General features: G+C 52.8%; 2 protein-coding genes and 1 pseudogene across 2 annotated transcripts in view; 2 read left to right on the top strand and 1 right to left on the bottom strand.

Annotated features, from left to right (window-relative positions):
- The window catches only part of CAPN2 (calpain 2), a 62,352-nt gene extending 39,775 nt beyond the window's left edge, over nt 1-22,577 (bottom strand). Inside the window, exons 1-2 of the mRNA XM_030868392.3 lie at nt 22,326-22,577; nt 17,699-17,768 (exon numbers count right to left, since the gene is read on the bottom strand). Of these exons, the coding sequence (XP_030724252.1) occupies nt 17,699-17,768; nt 22,326-22,562 (307 nt within the window). The 5' untranslated portion in view covers nt 22,563-22,577. The remainder of the gene's footprint in view (nt 1-17,698; nt 17,769-22,325) is intronic.
- Nucleotides 13,030-13,900, top strand: LOC115859441 (poly(A) polymerase alpha pseudogene; annotated as a pseudogene).
- The window catches only part of CAPN8 (calpain 8), a 101,125-nt gene continuing 100,746 nt past the window's right edge, over nt 22,561-22,939 (top strand). Inside the window, 2 exon segments of the mRNA XM_030868595.2 lie at nt 22,561-22,696; nt 22,749-22,905. Coding sequence (XP_030724455.2) covers nt 22,561-22,696; nt 22,749-22,905 — 293 coding nt within the window.

Genomic DNA, 22,939 nt, shown 5'->3' with positions numbered 1-22,939 from the left:
CCAGAGGGAGGGAGGAAAGTGAGATTAGTGTATTTCTTCCCTGGCTCCTTCTTTGTGAGCTCAGCTCGAGCTATGTCCCTTGGCTGCAGGCACTGTTCCTTCAAGGTGGCATCTGTACACGACCCAGTTCTAGAATCCTGACAACTGCCTCCGACTCACATCAGGGCTCTCTTCTGGGAGGGATGGTTATGCTTCCTCATTTGATTACAGAGGCTTCCAGCCACGCCGTTTATATCCAACAGTGTTCAAGACTTCTCTGGCTACTGTGGTCTGTCCTCCACCAGCTGTTCACCCTTATAGCTAACTCCATCCTGGAGTTAGTTAGTCATCCATCCAGGACACCATCCTGCCTGGAGAGGCGTAGACAGTCATTTACTCCGTTTAAAGGGCGGCCCGCATTCTTGGCTAGAAAGATTCATCATAAAATTGGCGCTTCCTCTTAAGTCAGTCTATAAATTGAATGCAACCCCAATAAAAATAGCAAGAGGATTTTTTAAAAATTGGAACTTAGCTGATCCTAAAATTTACAAGGAAAAAGTAAACATAAAGGCTAGCCAGAAAAAAATCTAAAGGGAGCGGAGTCTAGCTCTATTAGCTATTAAAACACATAGAGAGCTAACATATTTAAAATAGGACAGAACTTGTGCAAGAGTATAGAGAGAGACATAAATGGCACAAAATAGAAAGTCCAGAAATAGTTCCAAACATAGGAATTTAGTAAAGATAAATTATTCACAACTGGAACTGGAACAACTGAGTAGCCATCTAGAAAAAAATCAAGTTATAGCTCATCTTGTCATGGGGATAAATTGTAAATGGAATAATATTTACATAAACATAACATTATATATCTTAACAATGTACTTTATATTATTTATATGTTATATATAAATCTAGCCATTTGTATTATTTACATATTTATTGTTTATGTATTTATATATATTTTAATATGTTCACATTATAAATATAATATATTTATAAATCTATATATCCTAGAAGAGACAATAGGAGAATTCTATTATAATCTTAGAGTGGTGATAGGCTATCAAATTGTAACCTAGAAGCCATAAAAATTTTAAATGATAAACTTTACATTAAAGTAAAAAAAATTTGCATGGTAAAAAAAAAATCACCATAAGCAAGGTCAAACTAAAAATTAATAGGGAAAAATATCTGTTATTCAGCTCCCAGACCACAAGTGATATATAAATCTTCCTAGTATTTAAAAGGAAAAAAATGAAAGTTCAATAGAAATATGGGGGCTTCCCTGGTGGCGCAGTGGTTGAGAGTCCGCCTGCCGATGCAGGGGACACGGGTTCGTGCCCCGGTCCGGGAGGATCCCACATCCCGCGGAGCGGCTGGGTCCGTGAGCCATGGCCGCTGAGCCTGCGCGTCCGGAGCCTGTGCTCCGCAGCGGAAGAGCCCACAGCAGTGAGAGGCCCGCGTACCGCAAAAAAAAAGAGAAAGAAAAGAAAAATGGGCAAAGATATAAACAGAGTTAATGGAAAAAGGAAAAATTAATGTCTCTTACACATAGTAAAAGGCATTTATCCTCACTCATCATAAAAGAAACATAAAGTAAAACTATACTAAGATACCATTTTTCACCTTTCGGATTGCAAAGGTCAAAGCATGATCATTTGGAGAGGCTGTGGGGGAATGTACATGCTCAATCCCGACAAAGGCAATTTGAGGATATCGTCAATATACTCCAGCAATTCCACATGTAGTAATCTTTCTACAGACATACTCATGTGTGAAAATAATGTATGTGTAAGGTTATTTATTGCAGCATTGGTTGCAACAGAAAAGACTAAAGGTAAATGTTCATCCACAGAGAACAGGTGAAACAAACTATGCTCCCTCTACAACAATATTCTGTGCAGCCCTGAAAAGAAACGAAGATGGTTTCTGTTGATACGGAATAATCTCCAAGATGTGTTAAGTGAAACAAAGCAAGGTACAGAACAGCAACAACAAAAAGGGGGAAACAGAAAAAAGAAAAACTGGGCGAACATAGTATTGGCTCCCCTTCTGTAATTCATATCTTCACAAACTGAAGTTATTTTTGGATGATTTATTATATAGAACATGTGTCCTATGTGCTTAAATCGTAGTTTTATTACCAGAAACTCTAGTTTATTGCCTTCAATAGATAATTGGTTATGTCAGTATTTGCAGCAAAAAAAAAAAAGTAGCTTAATATCAGGTCTTCTAAATGAAAATGATTATTTTTTGGTAAAGTCTTCCATGATAATTGGTCTCTAGTCAGTAAGAACAAACAACCAATCAAGTCACTTATTCCTGTGTCCCCTAAAGTGTGTTGTGTAGAAACTAGTTCCTTGGGGTTAACAGATGCTCCCTGAGAAATGGGTTCTGTGGTCAAGTAAGTTTGGGAAATGCAAAGCTAACCAGGTCAAGTGTGGAGACATCTCAGAGCCTTTCAATAATTACACACTGTGACCTTCCCAGGGGTAAGGGGAGTGGGGTATAATATGAATGTTACCCAAATTTATTTGACCCTGGAACCCTTGCTGTTGACATCTCACATAGGCAGGGACCATGGAGCTCACTGGAGATGCTGGCTTACCTTGTGAGGGCACAGGAGCCGCTGGCTCACCCTGGGAGGTGCTCCAGGAGCTGGGCTGCTCAGAACCAGATCTTCCCTGGGGGCCCAGTGAGCGGCTGTCAGGCATCAACACTAGCTGCAGGGCCCACCTCTAGTGGCTGAGGTCCTTCTGACAGCACCCATGTGCTTTTTCCTCTCTCCAGGTTTTGACATCCTCTTCTTTCTGGATTGTCTATACTTTATTTATTAATTTAAATTAATTTAATTTATTTTTGGCTAAAGGCTTTGGGTCTTTGTTGCTGCGCGTGGGCTTTCTCTAGTTGCGGCAAGCGGGGGCTACTCTTTGTTGCAGTGCGCGGGCTTCTCATTGCGGTGGCTTCTCTTGTTGCGGAGCATGGGCTCTAGGCGCGCGGGCTTCAGTAGTTGTGGCTCGCGGGCTCTAGAGCACAGGCTCAGTAGTTGTGGCATGCAGGCTCAGTAGTTGTGGCTCGCGGGCTCTAGAGCGCAGGCTCAGTAGTTGTAGCATGCAGGCTTCAGTAGCTGTGGCTCGCGGGCTCTAGAGTACAGGCTCAGTATTTGTGGCGCATGGGCTCTAGAGCTCAGGCTCAGTAGTTGTGGCACACAGGCTTAGCTGCTCCGCAGCATGTGGGATCTTCCCGGACCAGGGCTTGAACCCATGTCCCCTGCATTGGCAGGCGGATTCTTAAACCACTGTGCCACCAGGGAAGTCCTGTCTATAGAACTGATTATTTTTCTTTGTAATATATGGTTTCATTGTATGCCTTTTCTTGGGGGGGCGTTTAGGCCAAAACAATTTCTGAGGAATGAGGCGAGGCATATCTAAACACTTAACACCTTCTGACTCACCACCTGTCATCTGCCTTTCTCATTCTGGGAGCCTGATACCTCCAGAGCCCCGCACACAAGCAGGGACAAGTATCAGAGCTGGGTCACTAGAGGTCCTTGACCACCCTGGCTCCCTGCGACATTTCCCTTCAGCAGGTGGCTGCTGGCCCCGTCCATCACTGAGGCAGCACACAGGGCCCTGCCCAGAGGTTCCTGAACCACCCTGAAGGCCTGCCAGCAGGCTCGACAGGCTGACCGCTCCCACATCTGGGCTCCCCCGACACCCAGCTAAGCTTCTGCCCCTCCTTTCTGTCCTGGGAGACACTCGGCCAGTACAGGCCTGTGAGGCTGGGGACCTTCTGCCCTGCTGCCTATCCTAGAAGCCCACCTGGGTGCCCCTCCCTACAGGAGCCCGCAGCCCCCTTCCTCTGCACATCTGCACCACGTGCAGACGAAACTCCCCGGACAGAACAGTCCTCACCCTGCACTGAGGTGGGACCTCAAACGCAAGTACCGAGGGAAAGGGACCCGTGCATTTACATGCCCTAACATGAAAATGACCGAGAGAGCAGCTTAGTGGGGAAAAGGGAGAGGTAGGGTTCTGGGAGTCTGGAGCCGGGGTAGGGGTGGAGCAAATAAAAAGCACGAGAGAAAGGAAACCAGCCGAGGCCGGGGCGGGGGCGGTCCAGGACCTCATGCCAGACCTGCCCCTTGAACTTGGACTTGGGTGGGCGCAGAGGTTCCCTGCCCTCCCCAGTGGGGACTTCTGGATCCCTATAAAAGGCGTATCCCGCTGGAGGCTGTGTTCCTGCCCGTTCCCTTAAAGAACTGCCCTTCTCATCTTGCTTCGCACCCATTCTCTCACCTTTCCATGCACCTTGCTGCCTCCTGGCACCAGGAGGCCCCTGCACCAACTCCACGCTCTCTGGGTTCCTCAGAGGCTGGCTCTCGGCCGCCCTGTCAGTCCCCTTTGGCCGAGTTTGTCCTTCCAGCCCAGGCCCTAGGGATCACCCTTCCTGCACAACCCCCTCTACGAGTCCAGTCCACGTTGTCCTGGGGCTCTCGCTGCCAGCATTGAGCTAGAGGGAGGTCCACAAGCCCGCTGCAGGGTGCCTGCCCACCGGGAGCGCTGGCCCGCTGGATGAGAACCTGGGTGCCGTCAGCCTGGGTGCCGACGGGTCCCAAGGAAGGCTGCGGCTGGGCTGATGTGCTGACCCACCACGGAGGTGAGAGGGGGAGGTGCGCCTTGGCTGGCCTTCCCGGATCCCAGGCACAGGGCAGGGGCTGCACAGGCACCCACAGCCCCGCGGGGCCTCCAGGTGACCCCCCAACCAGAAAGGAAAGATCCCCTGGATAGAGCTAGGAGGACTGACCCGGATTTGAATCCTGACCCCGCCGCTTAAGATTGTGTAATCTTGGACACATTTCTTAATTTCTCTGAGCCCATGTTCTCTCAGCTGTGGAAGGGGGATAATACACACATATCCTCAAAGGGCTGTTAGGATCAGATGAAAAAGGGAAACTGGGGGTCCTGGATGGGCTTCAGAGATCTGGAACCCGAAAACACTGTGTGCACATTTTGTATGTATGCAAACATATGCATTTTCTAGGGAGGAGTCAGGTTTCCTTCCCCCTCACACCCCCAAAATTAAGAAACAACAGAGCCAGAACATGGAGTTCAAATTCCGGCTCTGACTCAGGGCAAACTACTCTCTTTGTGCTCATTTCCTCATACGTACAATGGGTTTCATGATAGGAAATGGCCTCACGGAGTTGAGAATTAAATGGGAGGGAAAAAGTCAAGCATTTAGAACACTGTCTCTGAGGGTCTGCTCTTTTTATCTTCTAAGTTTATAAGGGAGAAAACTGAGGCCCAGAAGAGGTGAAGTCTCGAGCGAGGATGAGTTACGCCCTGTTTCGGAAAGGGAGACAGCTCAGGATGGGGGTGCGGGTAGGTGGGAAGGAGGAGGGAGTGAGACCGGGGAGGACTGTGACCTGCTGAGTGCTTTGGGGGCCTGTCTCATCATCTTGAGCCCCTGCCGAATCTTCAGAAGCAAGCAGGGGGTGGGGGGACGGTAAATAAAGGTAAAGGATGCGCAGTGATGAGGATGTAGACGCAAACGCATTTACCCAAAACCCAAGAAGGGCCCCTGCAGTGATGGAGCCCCTCACCTTCACCCCTGCCCGTGCCTCACCCGGGACTGTGGCCTTTGCCCCCTACGCCCACCCCCACCCCAGCGCAGGACCAGGGGCCCCGATACCCGCCCCCTGGGCTGAGGCTGGCTTCGCGGACTCTGCTCTGTCCCCTCACAGAAGACAAGGCAAGAGGCTCCTTTAACAAGCAAACTGCCTCCCCCGTCTCTGCAGTCTGATACTCACTTTCTCTCCCCGCATGCCTTTCCTGTGGGTTTTCACACAAAACTTTACTGTATTTTGTGCCTACGGCAGAAGAGTGTTCATGCATTAATTCTGAATTTATTCACTTGTTCAATGCCTATGTAGTGTCGTTCTCTCTGGCCCACCCTTGGGCACCTGCTGAGATCACTTAAGCCACTTTTCTCAAGGGACCTCAGGGAACCCCCTCGTAGTTCAGACCTCCCCCTCCCCTTCTAATCTGCTTGGGAAAAGGAGGCTTGAGTAGGATCTTGGTTTGTTCGTTAAGCACAGCTGCCTCACCCTCCTGGACTCGGGCACCCAGGCTACCTGGATAAAAGTTTAACTGTTCCCAGCTGGGCTGCCCTTGTCCGGCTCCTCTGCAGCCTCGCTGTGACCGTGACCATGTACACACAGGCTTCCCTCCACTGCACACACTCGGCACGCCCAGATCCCCACCCTCTGAGCACACAGCACCCACGGGCAGACCTCATGAATAGCTCCTTTAAGCTCCGGAGCCCTCCTCTAAAAAGATAAATTCATGCAGAGTCACGTCGATACATTTCCAGAGCTGTGCTCCCCGGGCCTCTGTGTCCAGTCCCGAGGGTCAGCGCTGAGCACAGGCCGAGGACGCCTGGGGCCCATTGTACTGGGGAGGGGTGGAATGGGGCTGGAATGGTGATGAGGATTACACTGGTGGCTGCTGGAAGTTTTCCCAAGAGGGGAGCGTGATATTCGTTGTGTGTGTTCTGCTCCTTTCCCTCCCACCATCACTGTCTTTCCTCCACCCACCGGGAAGCGGAGCAGAGGACCCGGGAGATGCTGGCTGCCGGCCCACCTGTCCCGCTGCAGCTCCATCACTCTAGGGCATGGTGCCTGCTGACAGTCCCAGGAGGAGGCAAGCTCTGTGAGGGCAGGGACGCTGCCAACGCGGAGCACGTGCTCCATGAAGCAACACAGGCCGAGGAAGCTCTTCATCTCGGAGGAGAAAGAGTGGACAGAACATGAAGCCCAGGGCCAGCCTTGCAGGGCTCTGCACCCCTCGCTGCTGCTTCCCGTGGCTCCTGGGGCACACCAGCCGCCCCGAGAGCCTCTGAGCACCTGCTTCTTCTGCCTCCCACCTGGTCTCAGACGTCCCTCCTGAGCCAGGTCTAGAGAAGGATGCTTCTCACGCTTGGGCTCACCAGCTGGCATGGGGAACAATGTGGAAACACCATCAGAGAAGACGGGGGGTGAGCCCCAGGACTCAAGTCCAAACGGGTCACACAGACTGTAGGGCCATGGGGTTCGAAGAGGGCAGCTTGGACTGGTCCTGAGAGCGAGGTGGAGGTGGGGTGGGAAGCGCTTGCAGGGAGAGAGAAGGTCAAGTGCAGGCACCCGAAGGTATGGGGGGTGGCGTGGCACCGTCCAGGAGGGTGGGGAGCAGGGCAGAGGGGGTGCGAGGACCCTGGGGGTCTAGGGAGGGCAGAGTCTGGAGATGGGTTACACTTCTGCAGAGTCTGAACTGACCCCGAGGGAATTTAAACGAAGGTTCCCTTTCACCCTTTCTTCTTGTGCACAGACCTTCCAGGCACAAGAAAATACCACTTGCACTTTCCAGAATGGGCTTCTTCCTGCTGGGGAAGCACACACTTTGCTCTGCTTCCTCTGTCCCACACCTTCCCTCCGCCTCTCTCCTTAGTCGTCCTTGGGGACTGTCCCATCCCTTGCCGTTCCCCTCCTGTGTCCTCACACTGCATCATAGCTGACCCCTACTATAGCATGATCAGAATTTATATTTAATTTGTCCGTTTAACAGTTTCCCCCACTGGCCGTCACTTCCCTGATGACAGGGCCTCTGGCAGTAACATCAGAATGGACCGGTGACAGGCAGGTACCCAGAGCAGGAATCCAGGTGAGAACTAGGGCCCACCTGGAGTAATGGGGGCTTGGTAGGTAGAGAGGCTGGGAGAGGCGTGACGAGGGATTAAGGACCCAGAACAGGGAGGACCAGATGGATGTGGGAGAAGGAGCTGGAGACAAGACGAGTCTGGTGCAGAGAAAGGGCCGTGGTGTTTTCTGTCTTCTGCCTAAAGTCGCAGCCCACTGCCCTTTCGGTCACAGGCACCCAATGGCCGAGTGGAAGCAGAAAGGGCCTCGGGGCCCGCAGGGTGTCTCAGGAAAGCTCGGCACCACCAGCCCAGCCCGCTGAGTGCCCCTCCGCCCTGCGTACTGGGAAGTCCCAGAGAACAGAGGACTCACCTGCCCCAACCACGATGGGCTAGTGTCCGAGCAGCCTTGGGTCACCACTGGTGACCATTATTCAAAGGGGAGGAACTGTGGCATCTTCCCAAAACGGCAGCCACGATATTTCCGGTTTCACCTGTTCTTCTAGGACCTTGCCCTTCCCCACCAGGGGGTGGAATCTGCATCCCTCCCCTTGAACCTGGTGGGGCCTCTGTCTGTCTCAGTGAATAGATATGGCAGAAGTGATGCTCTGTGACTTCTGAGGCTCTCTCTCTGTAACTTCTGTGTAAGAAGTGGAGCTCCCTTAAAGCCTCCATGGAAGAGACCACACAGGATGCAGGAAGACCCCAGAGATTCAGCTGACGAGCCTCCAGCCCAGGCACCAAACACATGAGTGGGGGGCCTTCGGGTGACCTGAGCCCGTCCCCATCTGACTGCAACCCCACGAGGGACCCTGAGAGAGTCCCCCCTGCTAAGCCCAGCTATCTATACTTCAGAACCACAGGAGAGAATGAGAAAATGATTGCTGTTGTTTCAAGCCTTTGATGGTGGGGCAGATTGCCACGCAGTAGATACAGGTGCAAGGAGACCAGGACCTTCCTGAAATCTGTGCCTGGCCAGGGGCAGTAAGAGGCCCCTGCCAGCTGACAGACTCTGCCCCTGGGGGGGGGGGGGACGTGCCTGCCCAGACACCCAACCACTCTGCGGTCCCCGGGGCACCCCAGGACCTGAGATGCACCGCACATGCCTGCTCCGGGAAGCTGATGAGACAGACGGCCCGCCAAGGGGAGCGTCCCGAGACGTGGAGAGGGCCGATCTCCTCCTCTGCTGCAGCAGCTCCTCTCCATGGGGTCAAACATCCCAGCCATGCCGCCCTGACTGCAGCTCCATGTTTCCTCCTTCCCCAGGACGACGCTTACTCCCAACTGTGGCTGGCTTAGGGGGGGTGATTCTGGACGTGTGTGGGGCTGGTCTTCACCAGCTGCCAGAACAGGCATCACACCCTGGGTGCCCAATGACTGCCCTCCGCCTGCCCCGTGGTACTTACTGTGTCCATAGCCTCCTTCTCTCCCCGGATCTACCACGGGTTGCCCCCCAGGACCGTTTTTGCTCCCCTTACCCCCAAGGGATTTTTGGCTCTGTGTGGAGACATCTTGGGTTGTCATGCTTGGGGAGGGCTGCCAGTGCATCTCATGGGCAGAGGCTGGGAACGCTGCCACGCGTGCCGCAGCCCTCGGGACACCCCCATGATGGAGAATGAGCCGGCCGCAACCACCAGCAGGGCCGAGGTCGGGGAAACCCTTCTCCCTCTCAAGTCCTGCTTGTCCTGTGTTTCATCCCTACAGGGCTCTGTGCCTTTGCTTTTCCATGGTGACAGCTAGATAAATGATAAAGGGACCAAGATATTGAGGCTACTTCTCGAGACACTGGTATTTAGCAGTCTCCAGCAGACCGAGACCCTGCTGGCAGAATAACTGTCTCCTGGCCCAGGCAGCCTGGGGCGTCTCAGCTTTGGAAGGAAGTCCTTGGGAGCCAACAGGCGCTCCCCCAGCCCCGGGGCTGCTGGTGCTCCCCAGAGGAAGTGCACACCCTGCCAGTGCCCGGCCCTGCGCCATGGCGGCCGATGAGTCCCACGGGGGCCATCCCTTCCGTGACTGCTTCACTGTCTGGAGCAGCCCAGAGAAGGGCACCCCCAAAGCGGAATGACCCCCTACACACAATCACGTCTCATTATATCGGCACTATCGGGGGGAGGTGGAGGTGCTCCGTTCTGCTCACATCCCAGCCCTGGTAAACACGGGGCTTCAGCCGCCTTCCGTGAGCTGCAAGCGCGACTGCAGCCAGAACAAATGATCCGAACCACATGTGTGCCCTCTCCCTCCCTTCCCCCTGCCGCTCCTGAGGAGCGGGGCCCTGAAAGGGAGAAGGAGAAGGGAGGATGCAGGCGGATGAGGACGCCGAGGCCTCAGGGTCACACTGTCGCACACCGAACTTGCACGGACGAACCAGACTCTCGGAAGGGAGGCCCTGCCCCGTGCCGCCCTCGGCTGCCCTGGACCGGGAGGACACAGCCTCCCGGTTGTAGGTGTCGACTCTGCCCCCCAGCTCCCCGCGACCGTGGACGCTGCGGTCACTACCAGATGGCGGAGTTACCAGCCAGCTCACCGTAGCCCTGTGTCTTCCTGCCATCCACATCCACAACCTCGCCTTCCTCCCCAACCCCTCCGTGCGCAGAGGCCCCAGCAGGCAAGGAGGTGGAGCCAACCCCATCTGAGATTCCTACTCCTCAGAATTCCTTCCTCACCTCCCGGAGGAACCAGAGGGTGAGGATCCACTTTCCTGGTTTCCTGGGGGCCTTCACAGTGTTGAACGAAAGGTAAAGTCTCAGTGCAGCTGGGGCAGCAAAACACAGGGGAGAGATCACGTCGGGGATTGCGGCAAGAGTGAACGTTAGAGGTTTTCTCACTCTGGTCCTGATCCCCAGAGAGAGGGAAACCATCAGTCATACAGCCTTAAGGTTCTCCGCCTCATGGGAAAAGGAAAGGACAGACATGTCACCTTGTTCCCATTTCACAGGTGGGTAAGTAGAGGCTTGAGACTGAAAATAGCAGGCGCGCTACAGGCAAAGCGAGTGCTGGGAGAGGAGAGAGCCCAAGTGTGGTGGCAGTGAGGAGCCTCCTGGCCTTTTGGGAAACATCAGGGAGCAATGGCCATTGCACGAGCCCTGAAAGTTGGAGCAGGAGACTTCACCGAGTCTCTTGAACTTTTCTCCAAACATCAGCGCCTTGGTCACCTCCTAATGCCAAGTGCTAGAGACGGACCCCATTGGTTGTTCAAGACACAGCAGGGCATGCTCCATCTCCCCTCCCCAGCCTCATTTCCGTACTCCCCTCAAGCCACACTCTCCCCAAAGGTAACTTGCAATTTGCAGTGATTAAACCCTTCTAAGTGTCAGCCTCTGGCACTCTGAGCTTTCCATGCATTATTTAATTTCATCCTCACAGCCCTCTGAGGTAGATACTACTATCATCCCCATGTTATGGATGAGGAAACCGAGGCTTAACGAGGACGGTGATTTACCCCATGTGATAGAGCCAGGAAGCGGCAGAACCAAGAGGCCAGCCTCTAACTGACGGACACCCAAGTCCTCACTCTGGACCTTGCCATTTACAGATGCTTACTGATGTACGTGGCTTGCTGGTCTCTGTGTGGAGACCATCCCACCCCGGAAGGTCAAGGATGGGAGGCCGGATTCCAACGCTGCAGTGGCCATAACGCACACGTGGCTTTTCATGTCCAAACTGAAGAAAATTAAAAATTCAGTCCCTTGGTTGCATTAGTCACACTTCAAATGCTCCACATGTGGCTTGCAGCTACCATATTGATAGTGTAGAACGTTCGCAGCACGGCTCAAAGTGCTGGTGGACAGTGCTGGTCTAGAGCCTGCCCCACTGCACACAGGCCACCCAACGCTGGCCCAGCCAGAGCAGACTGCCCTCCTCCTGGGGCTTCCTCGCCCCACAGTTGCTGCCCAGGACCCCACTAGGCCTCACAGAACACATGGCCCTTCGTTTCTGAAATCCCCTGGATGGGGGCCTCTCTGTGGCTGATGCTGTGGGGGATGATCTGAGCAAGGGTCTCAGGCCCTGGGGTGGAGATGTTACTGCTCAACAAACACGATCTGCAGCCTGGTGCCGGCGGGGGATGGTGGAGAGGGGGGACTGCCAGTGGAAGTCACAGAACGTCAGAAGTAGTGAGACCTTACGGAACTAGGATCCAATCCCCTCAACTCAGAAACGGAGCAGAGTCCACACGGGGATGCGGCCTGGCTCCTGGCTCAGCGCCCGAACAAGCGCAAAGTCACACTCTGACCCACAGGCCCACGGGGAGCCAAGGAACCGTGTTAACTCTTTGCAAGTTTCCTCTGGCTTCGGAGGAACATGTACATGACAATGGGAGGGGGGATTCTTTGGGGAGGATTCCCACTGCCTCTCCTCCCTGGGGAGAGGAGGTCAGGGACAGCCAAGGAGAGATGTGCCCAACTTTAGGCCTCGGATGACGCAGGAACCCCGCTGTGTGATTGCCAAGGCTGGGGCAGCCAGGGCTGGACGGGGCCGCCGGGAGATTCATCCCTGGCGCGTTTATGGGCCTGTCTCAGGTGCAGCAGGAAAGGAAGCTGGGAGCCCAGGCAGCAGCCACAGGGGAGAAAAGCTGTGAAAAAGCATTTGTAACCAGAAGAGCTGCCGGGGAGAGGACAGGAGGACTCACGGACCGCACACATCTGCCCCAGGAGCTGGGGGAAACCACTGGGGTCGGGGACGGTGAGGGCAGTGCTGGGGCTGGCGGTGAAGCCATTGTTTTAAGAAACAGGAAAAAATATATTTATTTTCCCCACCAAACCAGCCAACACTTATTTTCTAGTTCTTTTTTTTTTTTTTTTTTTTTAACTACAAGCACTCTTTTTTTAAAAAGGCACCTACAAATTCCAATAGAGGGGCAGCCTACAAAATCCCGGACCAGTACTCCTGAAAAGTGACAAGGTCAACCAAAACAGGCTGAGAAACTGTCACAGCCAAGAAGAGCCTTAGGAGACATGACAACTAAATGTAATGTGGGGTCCTGGATGGGATCCTGGGACAGAAAAAGGACCTTAAGTAAAAACTAAAGAAAGCTAAAGTATGGACTTTAGTTAACGATAATGTATCAATACTGGTTCATTAACTGTAGCAAATGTCCCACACTTAATAATGTAAGAAGTTACAGTAGGGGAAACTGGGCTGGTGTGTTTGGAATTCTCTGTACTATCATCTCAATTTTTCTGTAAACCTAAAACTGTTCTAACAAAGTCTATTAAAATGTTTAAAAGGCACCTATTAAAATGGCTTTTAAAAATTATAATTTAAGGGGGTTGGATCCAGGGCTGAGGCAGGCACCCCTCACCCCCGTCTCAGTGGGTCATGCCCAGGGCGGCAGCGGGGGAGGCAGATGACTGGGCAGTGTCCGCGCAGGAGACCATGTGGTTTCCAGTTACAACGCAGGGATCACAGCAAACACAGCTGCCGCAGAAGCACTATGGCATTACCTCTCCCATCAGCTTAGCAGCCCCCAAGGAGACTGACTGCCTGCTTACACAGAAACTAATTGAGACTCTGAAGCCCTTTGGCGTTTTTGAAGAGGAAGGGGAACTGCAGCGCAGGATTTTTTAATTTGGGGAAAATTAAATAACCTGATAAAAGAGTGGATATGAGAAATCAGTGAAAGCAAGAATCTTCCACAATCTGTAATTGAAAATGGTGGTGGAAAAAGTTTTACCTTTGGATCTTAGAGATCAGGAGTACATACAAAAGGTGCCGATATTAATGCGTTGTGTGTTGTGTGTGTTGCACGAAGACACGTTGATCGAAGTGATTTTTTCACCTCATTCTATGATAAGTTGAAATTACAGGAAGAAGTAAAAGATTGAAGAGCTGTTGAAGAAGCATTTGTACCAGTTATCAGACTGTGTTCTGATGGGATAGAGATTGATATTTTGTTTGCACGATTAGCACTGCAGACTATTCCAGGAGACTTGGGCTTAAGAGATGACAGCCTGCTTAAAAATTTAAATATAAGATGCGTAAGAAGTCTTAATGGTTGCAGGGTAACCGATGAAATTGTACATCTAGTACCAAACACTGACAACTTCAGGTTAACCCTGAGAGCTATCACACTGTGGGCCAAACACCGCAACGTCTATTCCAATATATTAGGTTTCCTCGGTGGTGTTTCCTGGGCTATGCTAGTAGCAAGAACGTGCCAGCTTTATCCCAATGCAACCGCATCAACTCTTGTACATAAATTTTTCTTGGTATTTTCTAAATGGTATGTGTTTAGATTATATTAAAATAAAATGGATTGTAGACACTGAGAAAAATATATAATTTAAAAAGTTATTTACAGTATTTAAAAATGGGAAAATAGGGAGAGGTTGAATTTGTTCAGGACTCTACAATTTGCCAATGTGTTTGCCTATATTAATCGCATTTTTCATCACAGCCCTGGGAAAGGAGTATTATCATTATTCCCATTTTATAGAAGAGGAAACTGAAGCTCAGAGAGCTTGGGTAACCTGCCCAAAGTCACCCAGGCTAGTAAGCAGGGGAGGAAGCAGGAACTGGAAACCTCCTTCCTGCACGCTTTTCCCACTGGCCCTGCCCTTCCCCACTCTCTGCTGAGCCGGGCTGTGGGGAGGGGCACCCCGTAGCCAAGCATCTCCTAGTGTTTGGGGGCCCACGTGACTTTTAGGGGTAGAGGCAGGGTGATCCACCTCTGAGGGGCCAGGTTACAAAGACACGGGGCTGTGTGGTTTCAACAGCTCTGACAGCGCTGGCAGCCTCGCGCCTTCCCCCAGGAAGCCGAGGGCCTATGGGGGCACCTGGCCAGGTCAGCTACCTTCCTCTGAGAGCTTTGAAGGCTCTGGGGCCCATGGGGGGCTCTGAGGGGGCAGTGGTTAAAGCCCAGCAGTGGCCCAGTGAAAACCAAAGGTAGGAGGAGCTCAGCTCTGGGACCTCCTGGGCTCCTGGGGCCACTCCATGGCCATCACCTGTAAGAAGAGGCTGAAAGCAGCAACTCCAGAGCCATATTTAGCTGTAGGGCCAGCCTGGCCGAGGTTCAGCCTGGGTCTCCAGCCCTTCCTCCAGATGGGCAGATTTTTCTTCACTGACTCAGTGCTGAGCCCAACCAGGGTCTGCAAAGCAGATGGCTCACGTCAGAGCAGTTCTGCAAACATGGCTGGAATTACTTTGGTGGGGCTTCCAGCTTACCCTCTGGGAAAGTGGGTGGGAGCTGGTGGATTAACCATTGCTGGGCAGCCCTGTGAAGGGAGGCAGGAGGCTGAGAAATGTACAAGTCCCAGGATGGGCCCCGCCCAGGTTCACTGGTGAACTGAGTGAGTCTCAGGGTAGAAAGTACAGGTAGGAAAATAAATTTTGCTTTGAGAATTTTACCTCCAAAATCCCTCAACATAGCCTCATGGCCACTTGTGATGGGAGTGAGAAGAGTGTGGAAAGCTTTACAATCAGATCAGGGTTCTTTCCTTTGGCAATTTTTAGCTTTGTGGCCTTGCATGGGCTCCCCACCCCCTGCCTCCAGATAAGATAAGTTTTCTTATCTGCAGAGTGGAGATGGAAATATTTACTTGGATGATTACATGAGACAATGCAATGAAAATGCCCCATGAGTTGCATACTGTTATACAGTGATAGGGGCTGTTATCGTTCCTGCTCTGAGATAAGAGATCTGCCCTCGGTGCTTTGATTCTCCAGCACAAGATTTACACTCAGTGTCAGGCATGAGGAACGACCCTAGAATAGCTGACTGCCCCGTCGTAGGGGATCTCGGAGGTCACCCCGTTGACTCTCCCCCTCCCTCCCATTTTCAGAAGAGACTGAGGTTCCAAGTGATGACGTGTCCAACGTCTGCCAACTAAGAGCTGAGCCTTGACTCATATCTCTGGTTGTGTGGCCAGGTGTCACTGCCGCAGCCCCCGTTCCTGATGCTTCTGAACCTGCTGGGACCTGGTGACAGTCACCACCCCATGCCCACCCTGTGTCCAGATGCCAGAATCAGAGCGAGAGTTCAGTCCACCACACTTCACAGATTGTAATCAAACCCAGATCCTCCAAAATAAAAGGCCAAGAGGACAAAACGGCCAATGTGGTGTAAAAAAAACCTTAGAAATCACAGACCTGATTACTGAGAAATGTTTTAAAGGACTTATGCTGAATCTTGTTTCTATTTGATTTGGTCCATATCATGGGGATTTTTACCCCAGGGAGTGTAAGCTTTGCGACTCCTCTCCAAATGGCCTGACAGTATTTAACCAGGACTTAAATCTTGCAATTTGGCCCTTAAGATGTCATTAAACTTTAAAGTAGATGCTTAGTCTAGGTGTGGAATTTAGCCCGGGTATGACAGTTGTCATTTTTTTTCCAGATTTCCTAAAGCCCCCATGGTTGGTCAAAGTCTCCATCAACTTCTAGCCCCGTTAACTTCCATTTTCTCTAACCACTGGACTTTCCTGGAGCACCCACCTAGGTGCCCTAGGCCCCCTGGGCATCTCTCTTTTGTGGGGGAGAGAAGGTGGGAAATGGGAGGTACGTTTTCTGTGGGTAAGAATGTGCTCTGGCATCTCAGGAATTTGCACACAGAGGCTGAGCTCAGAGAGCCACCCAGCCCTGGGTCATGCTCTCGGAGACCCATTTCACAAGGGGCTCCCAGTTGCCTGTCCTAACGATTCACACAAATGCCCTGACATCCCTCAGAGACTGAAAACTTTCCATGCCCCTTCTGGGGAGCCTAGCTCAGGGGTTAAACACACAGACGCTCTGCATTTGCATTCCAGGCCCTCACTTCAGCTGTTGGATGACCTCAAACAAGTCACTCCCAGCCTAGCTCAGGGGTTAAACACACAGACGCTCTGCATTTGCATTCCAGGCCCTCACTTCAGCTGTTGGATGACCTCAAACAAGTCACTCCCAGGACAGAACCTCTGCTGGGTGGGCCAGGAAAGAAGGTACAATTCAAGATGATTAATTTTGTTACTGATAGACTGGTCTGGAAAGCAAGTTGGAGCTGATGGCTCGAAACAAGTTTTTGGTTATTCGCAGCAAATAATCTCCTCCAGCGATCATAGGCCATGAGTAAAAAAAATGAGCGTGGATTCTATGAGAATCTTAAATAGTGGTCCCAGGCCCCATCGTTAAGACTTCTTTGCAGAACCCTCGGGTCCTGTACAGCAATAAACAACAAGGTCCTACTGTATAGCACAGGGAACTATATTCAATATCTTATGATAAACCATGATGGAAAAGAATATGAAAAAGAATATATGTATAACGGAATCACTTTGCTGTACAGCCGAAATTAACACAACACTGTAAATCAACTTTACTTCAATAAAATAAATTAAAGAAAAAAAAAAAAGAAAACTTGGGGGCTTTCGTGCCAAAGCTGGAGCAGGTTCCAATCTCAGCAGGCACTATGTCCAGAAAATCAGAGCTCAGCTACAGAGAGCAAAGTTTCAGACCCTCACGATTCAGCTACTCCAGTTGAACTTACTTGAATGAACATTTCAATTGCCTCTGTGACAATAAGCGCCCACATTCACTGTTGTGATACCATGGTGAGCTCGTCCTGCAAACACTGAGAACGCCCTGGTACGTTAACTTCCTCCCAGCAGTGAGTGTGAGGGTTTCCTCTTCCTCCACACACTGAGTCACCATCCCACCCCTGAACCCCAGAGATCTGATGTCTCAGTGCTGCAACCGGGCCTGGGCTAGGCCTCCCACCTGGCCCTCAGCCCAGAGTCTGACTGTTCCATGGGCCACTAGCAACACGGGCCCCGGGACATACAGACACCAAGGGTGGCTGAGATGCAGAAGCTCCTCCGTCTTCTAGTGGGAGTGTCTTTGTAACTTCAACAACTAGCCCAGGGCAGGGGACCCAGGAGGCCTCACCGCACATCTGTGCATTTGTCTGCCGCAGCACCGGGTCCTCAGGGGACAAGACATTCCAGGAAGCTTCTAGAACTGGAAATTGCCAAACTCTCTGGCAAGGGAGCAGAGCCATAGATCATCCCTCACGCCTTCTATCCACAGCCTTTCAGACAAGCCCCCGTAGCCTGTTTGAGATGCCATCACTTACCCAGGGCTCCTTGGCAGATGTCTGTGCGAGTGGCCCCTCCAGTAATAAATTGTGGATCATCGCAGATCTCCTGGAAACGAGACCCACAAAGTGCTGTCAACCCACCTGCCACGTGCTTCTGTAGTCAGGACACCTCGCTTCCCAGAAGGTGCATCGGACCCCCTCCGCCCCTTCCCCTCCCCTCTAGGGAGAGCTATGCAGTTACAGTTAGACTGCCACGGGACCCCAACGCTCCACACCGCCTACAGCCCACTTCATCACGCTACCTTCCTAGGGCCAGGGCAGTGCCAAGTCCAGCCTCCTCTGGGGGCCTTGAGACGGTCCACGCTCTGGAGCTGCCCCACCCGCTATGCCGGTCCCTCTCTGTTCCTGCATGGAATTCCTCCCTCTCCCATGCTCTTCTCTCCTTTTCCACATCTTACCATATCTCAAGACCCACTGCCACCAACTCCACGAAGCTCTCCTTCACAGTCCAGCCCTCACCCATCCTTCTGATCCTGAATCCCAGAGTATGTGTACTCTGCAATTTAGCAGCTAGTTGTGTGCTATGTGGTGGTGCTGGGTACCAGTCTGTCTTCCTAACACTCACACGCTTCTTGAGGGCAGGGGAAGGTATCTAGCCTTCTGGATTCGTCCACAGGCCATGATACTTGGGGGTCCACGTACCGTGAGCCTGCTGTGTGTCAATACTGTGTGTGGTACTTTATCTCAGGCAGCCCTTCCGGGAGCACAGATGGACACCGACACCATTTCACAGGTGGGGAGACAGGCTAAGAGATAAAGCCACATATCCCAAGATACACTGCTCGTAAGCTGTAGATGGCACTGGGATTTGAACTCACCGGTGTAAACCATATATTCTTTCCCTCCTGCCCTGCCCCTAATGGATTACTAACAAGCCTCCAAGGGCTGTCCCACAAGTCGCCTGCTGGAACCTAACCCTGAACAGTGCTGGCCCTTCTGCAGCCCCCTCTGAGTATGCTTCCTGATTCTGAAGAGCCCCACCCCAAAACCACAGAGGAAGTCAGGGCATGAATCTGGGCTTCCCTCGGCCGGGACCCCTTGGTTGGTAAGAGCTCCACCCCAGAGCGCCCAGCCCCCTGTACCCATCCCCCCACCCCCCTCCCTGTCAGGCAGCAGCTTTTCTTGGGTGAGGCCTGGATCTAGACCCTGGCCATCCCAGCTTAGGCTGTAGGCTCTTTTGGAATCCGCAGCAGAACACACTCCTTTCACGCCTCTGCACTGTCCCTTCCCTGTTAAGGTTGGGCTGTTTGGGGGAATGACAGGGACAGTGAGAATGCTTTTCTGCGGAGGCAAATGAAGCCAGCTTGGCCCAAGGCCTGCCAGCCAAACACTTATCCTGCTGATGGAAGAGACTGGGTTTGGTGCTGGGAGCCCAAAAATCATACTGACAATCTTCAGTGTGCCAGGCACTTACCCTAGAAGGATTTTTCCACTATATTTGAGAAACTTCCTCACACCTCTGGCACCCTCTCCAAAGAAGGAAAAGTTTAGAGTGGCCCTTAGAGATGCTTCAGGAAATTGAAACTTGTCCACAACACGAAGGGCATGGAATTAAATACGGAACTTAACAGTCCCAGGAAAGGGGTTGAGGGCTTGGGCCTTGGAGTCAGACAACCTGGGTTTGAATTCTGGCTCTGTCACTTCTTATATGGGTTCTATGACCCTGGCAAGTTACTTCACCTCTTTAAGCCTCAGTTTCCTCATCTGTATAATGGGGATGGCGCTGACAAGTGTACCTACCACATCAGGTTGTTCTGAGGGTTAAATGAGATGACTATGTCCACATGCCTTGGTAAGAGCTCTATAAAAGTCACCTACTATTAATTATTACTAGAGGAGTTGATCATAATCACTGAACTTGAGGCAGGAGATGCAGGTGTGAGGCTAAGTTCAGCCAGCTGAGTATAAACAAATCATAAACCACTCAGAGGCCTTAGATGTTTCAGGGTAAGGTGGGGACTCACACACCTGCCCTCGCTCCCACCCGACTGGTGGTGCCGGCTTTTTCCTCGCTGTGCCTCTTCGTCAGCCACAGGGACTGCAGCCCTGTGCTCCTCAGCCTCCTTCCCAGCCCCCAGCCCTCTGTGGCCAGAGGAGCAGCCCCCGCTCCAGGGCTGGCCTGCTCCCCTGCCTCCCTCCTGCAACCCTACTCTCACTTCCTGGTGGCTCCGTTTCACCGTCTCCCCGCTGCTTTTCTCTCTGGGACCCGACATATAACACATTCCAATTGCTCTCATCTGAAAACCAGCCTCTCAAGCCCCAGGTCCCACTCTCCCTGACACTTTTCCTCCTCTCCTTTCACAGGCCCCCTTCTGGAATTAGCTGGGCACGCTCTTCATTTCCGGTTCCTTACTTTGGGGTCTACAGCCATCCGGCTTCTACCCCATTGCAATTCTATGCCACTGCAATTGCTCTGTTACAGTTACCAATGACTTGCTTCCATCTAGATCCAGTGGACACGTGTCTGTTCGCCTTGGCTGACCCGAACCACAGTGGTGTTGGAGAAGGCAGAGAGGGCGGCTGTGAGCTGTGGCTCTCGGACACCCATAGGCTGGACACAGTCCTGGCTCCACCCCAGACACCTGTATGAGCGAATAGCTAACCTCCCCCGGCCTCAATTTCTTCAACTGCTGAATGGGACAATAACAGCTACCCTCCCCCTTGGGTGTGCAGTGAACACCCTGTCCCGCCCTAATCTGGGGCCCTAAAATGGTCTCGGATCTCTATTTCCCCATCTGGAAGTCCTACAGGCATTTCCAACTGTTGGGTGACCTGTCTGTGGTCCCCTCACTAGCTCCTAAAGCCTTCAGGGGCAGAAACCATATGCACTGTGCCTGGCATTCAGTAGGTGTTCAAGATACGCTTATTGAGTGAATGAAAGAATAAGCAAAGAAGTATGTAAATTCACTTTGTAAACTGTAAAGTGCTATACAAATGTAAGGCGAATACATTCTCGTTTATCACTTTCACAGCTGTAATTCTGTTTGAGGCTAATTAGTCTTGCATTCACTCATTCCACAAATAGTCAGTCTTTGTTCACAGATGTATCCCAATCATTTAAGACACTGGCTGACATATAACAGGCACTCGATAAGTATTGTTAAATGAATGAATGAACGAATGAATGCATACTCTGAATGCACTGGGGATAGACTGGTGCACAATACACACATGGTCCCTGCAGTTCACTAGGAAGGACAAACAAATATATGTAATTACATTTATAAGTTGTGAAAATGCTATGAAGGAAATTAGCAGGGTTCAGTGATAAAGAATAACAAGATGAGAAGGGGGCTGCTAAGAATGGTCAGGAAAGATCTCTTTGGGGAGGTGACATCTAACTAAGTCCCAAAGAGTAAGTGAGCCAGACCCCAGAAAACCAGGAAAGAGCATCCCTGGCAGGTGAGGCAGGAAAGAGATGGGTGCCCTTGAGAAACTAAAAGGTGCTGGGCCTGGTGCACCAGTGGGGAGAGGAAACTATGTAGGCATCGCCTCTTTTAGACGAAGAAACGGAGGCAGGGAGGTTAAACGGCTCACGCAGGTTAGCAAGAAATGAACTCAAGTGCTCCAGGCCAAGGACACTTCCTACTGAACTTGCTGCCTACGGGCTGGGTTTGGAGTAACAGAAGGTGACTAGCGGGTGGGGGTGAGGGGCTCAGAGAAGTGGGAGCAGGGCGGGAATGTTTATTTCCCTAACAGGAGTCTGGAGCCTGTATTTCCCAGGAAGCCTCCTTGAGGTTTGGTGGGGGAAGATCGGTGAAGTGTCCCATAGGACATGGGGCCAGGAGGGGTTCCAGGGGAAATAGGATGGACAAACTAATCAGGAAGGAAACTGTTCCAAGGCCTGCCAGGGCAAGGAGGACAGAGACCCAGCGGGGCGGGATAAGGGAACACCGAGGGGCCCTTGAGATGCAGGGGTGAGGATTCTGGGAGGGTGAGTAAGGTGCAGGAACTGGCTCCTGGCTGCATCTCCCCTGTCCTTTTGATAATCCCCAGGGTAAATGTTACAGGGAGGTCGGCCCCCATTTGGAAAAATAAACAGGAAACTCCGACTGGATAAATCTAACCGTGGCTGCATGAGGCAATCCTTAGTCACAAAGGACCAGGCCAGGCGTGGAGTTTCTCCCTTCCTGAAGCAGCCTAACCGAGTTAGAGACCGACTTTTCCCGGTTGGATAGTGTCTCACTCACCCCACCCCCACCCCACCCCCGGCACCCTGCCTCCCTTCTCCGCAGACTCTCTCCCCACCGGAGTCCAACAAGTTTTCTCCAGGTTCCCCCTATATCAACCCAGTTTTTGTGAGTTTTTTTTGGCGGGACTGCTAGTGGGATTTACGGGCAGCGTGCATTTCGGCCCGTCCTGCGGGCGCCGTAGGTGGCAGAGGGGACACGGGCGACCGCGGAGCTTCCCCCGACCCCGCGCCTGCAGAGTCCCCGGCTGGGCAGCGCGGGGACGGGGCTCCCGGCTGCGGGGCTCGGCTCTGCGCGCTCCCCGGGCTCCCCGCGCGCTGGGCCTGGTTCTCGGCTGCCGCGAGGCCCGGTCGCTGCGCCTCCGGTCTCCGCGCCCCGCCCGCCCCGCATCCCGCCGCGGGCCCGCTGCCTACCGTGGGCCGCTTCCACTCGATGCCCCGGGTCTTGCTGGAGTAGGGTCCCAACTCCTTGAAGCCCAGGGAAGACGGGAGGGCCGGGAAGGACGGGTCCTGGAAGAGCGCCCCGGCCTCCAGGCACTCGTCCCGCAGCGCCGCGTAGTCCTGGTTGAGGTACTTGATGGCCCTCTCGTGCGAGCCCAGCCCCTCGGCCGCCTCCCGGTCCCTCGCCAGCTTGACCGCGATGCCCGCCATGGTCGGCCCGGTGTCCGCGCTGCGCGAGCGAGAGTCTCAGCGGCTGCTCTGCGCGTCGCTCCGCAGGGGCGCGGCCAGGGTTCGGCGCGCGGCAGCGGGACTGGGAGCGGCCGCCGCGGCTGATGATTCACCCGGCAGGGCAGCGCACTCCGCGCGTCGGGGCGTGGCCTGGCCGCTCCCCGCCAGCTCGGCGCGCGGCCCTAGACCCTGCCGGCCGGCGGCCTGCACAGCGCCGGCGGGAGGACGGCGGCGGCGGCCCACGGGTCCGGTGCTGCTACCTGCGGCCGGCGCCTGGGATGGACGAGCCGGCTCGCGCCGTGCACCTGGGCGTCCTGGTGGAAAAGTGGGGATTCAAACCCAACCCTGGGCGAAACGCG

Source organism: Globicephala melas, chromosome 1, assembly GCF_963455315.2.
Source record: "Globicephala melas chromosome 1, mGloMel1.2, whole genome shotgun sequence".
NCBI lineage: Eukaryota > Metazoa > Chordata > Mammalia > Artiodactyla > Delphinidae > Globicephala > Globicephala melas.
This window is presented reverse-complemented; position numbering and strand designations above follow the sequence as displayed.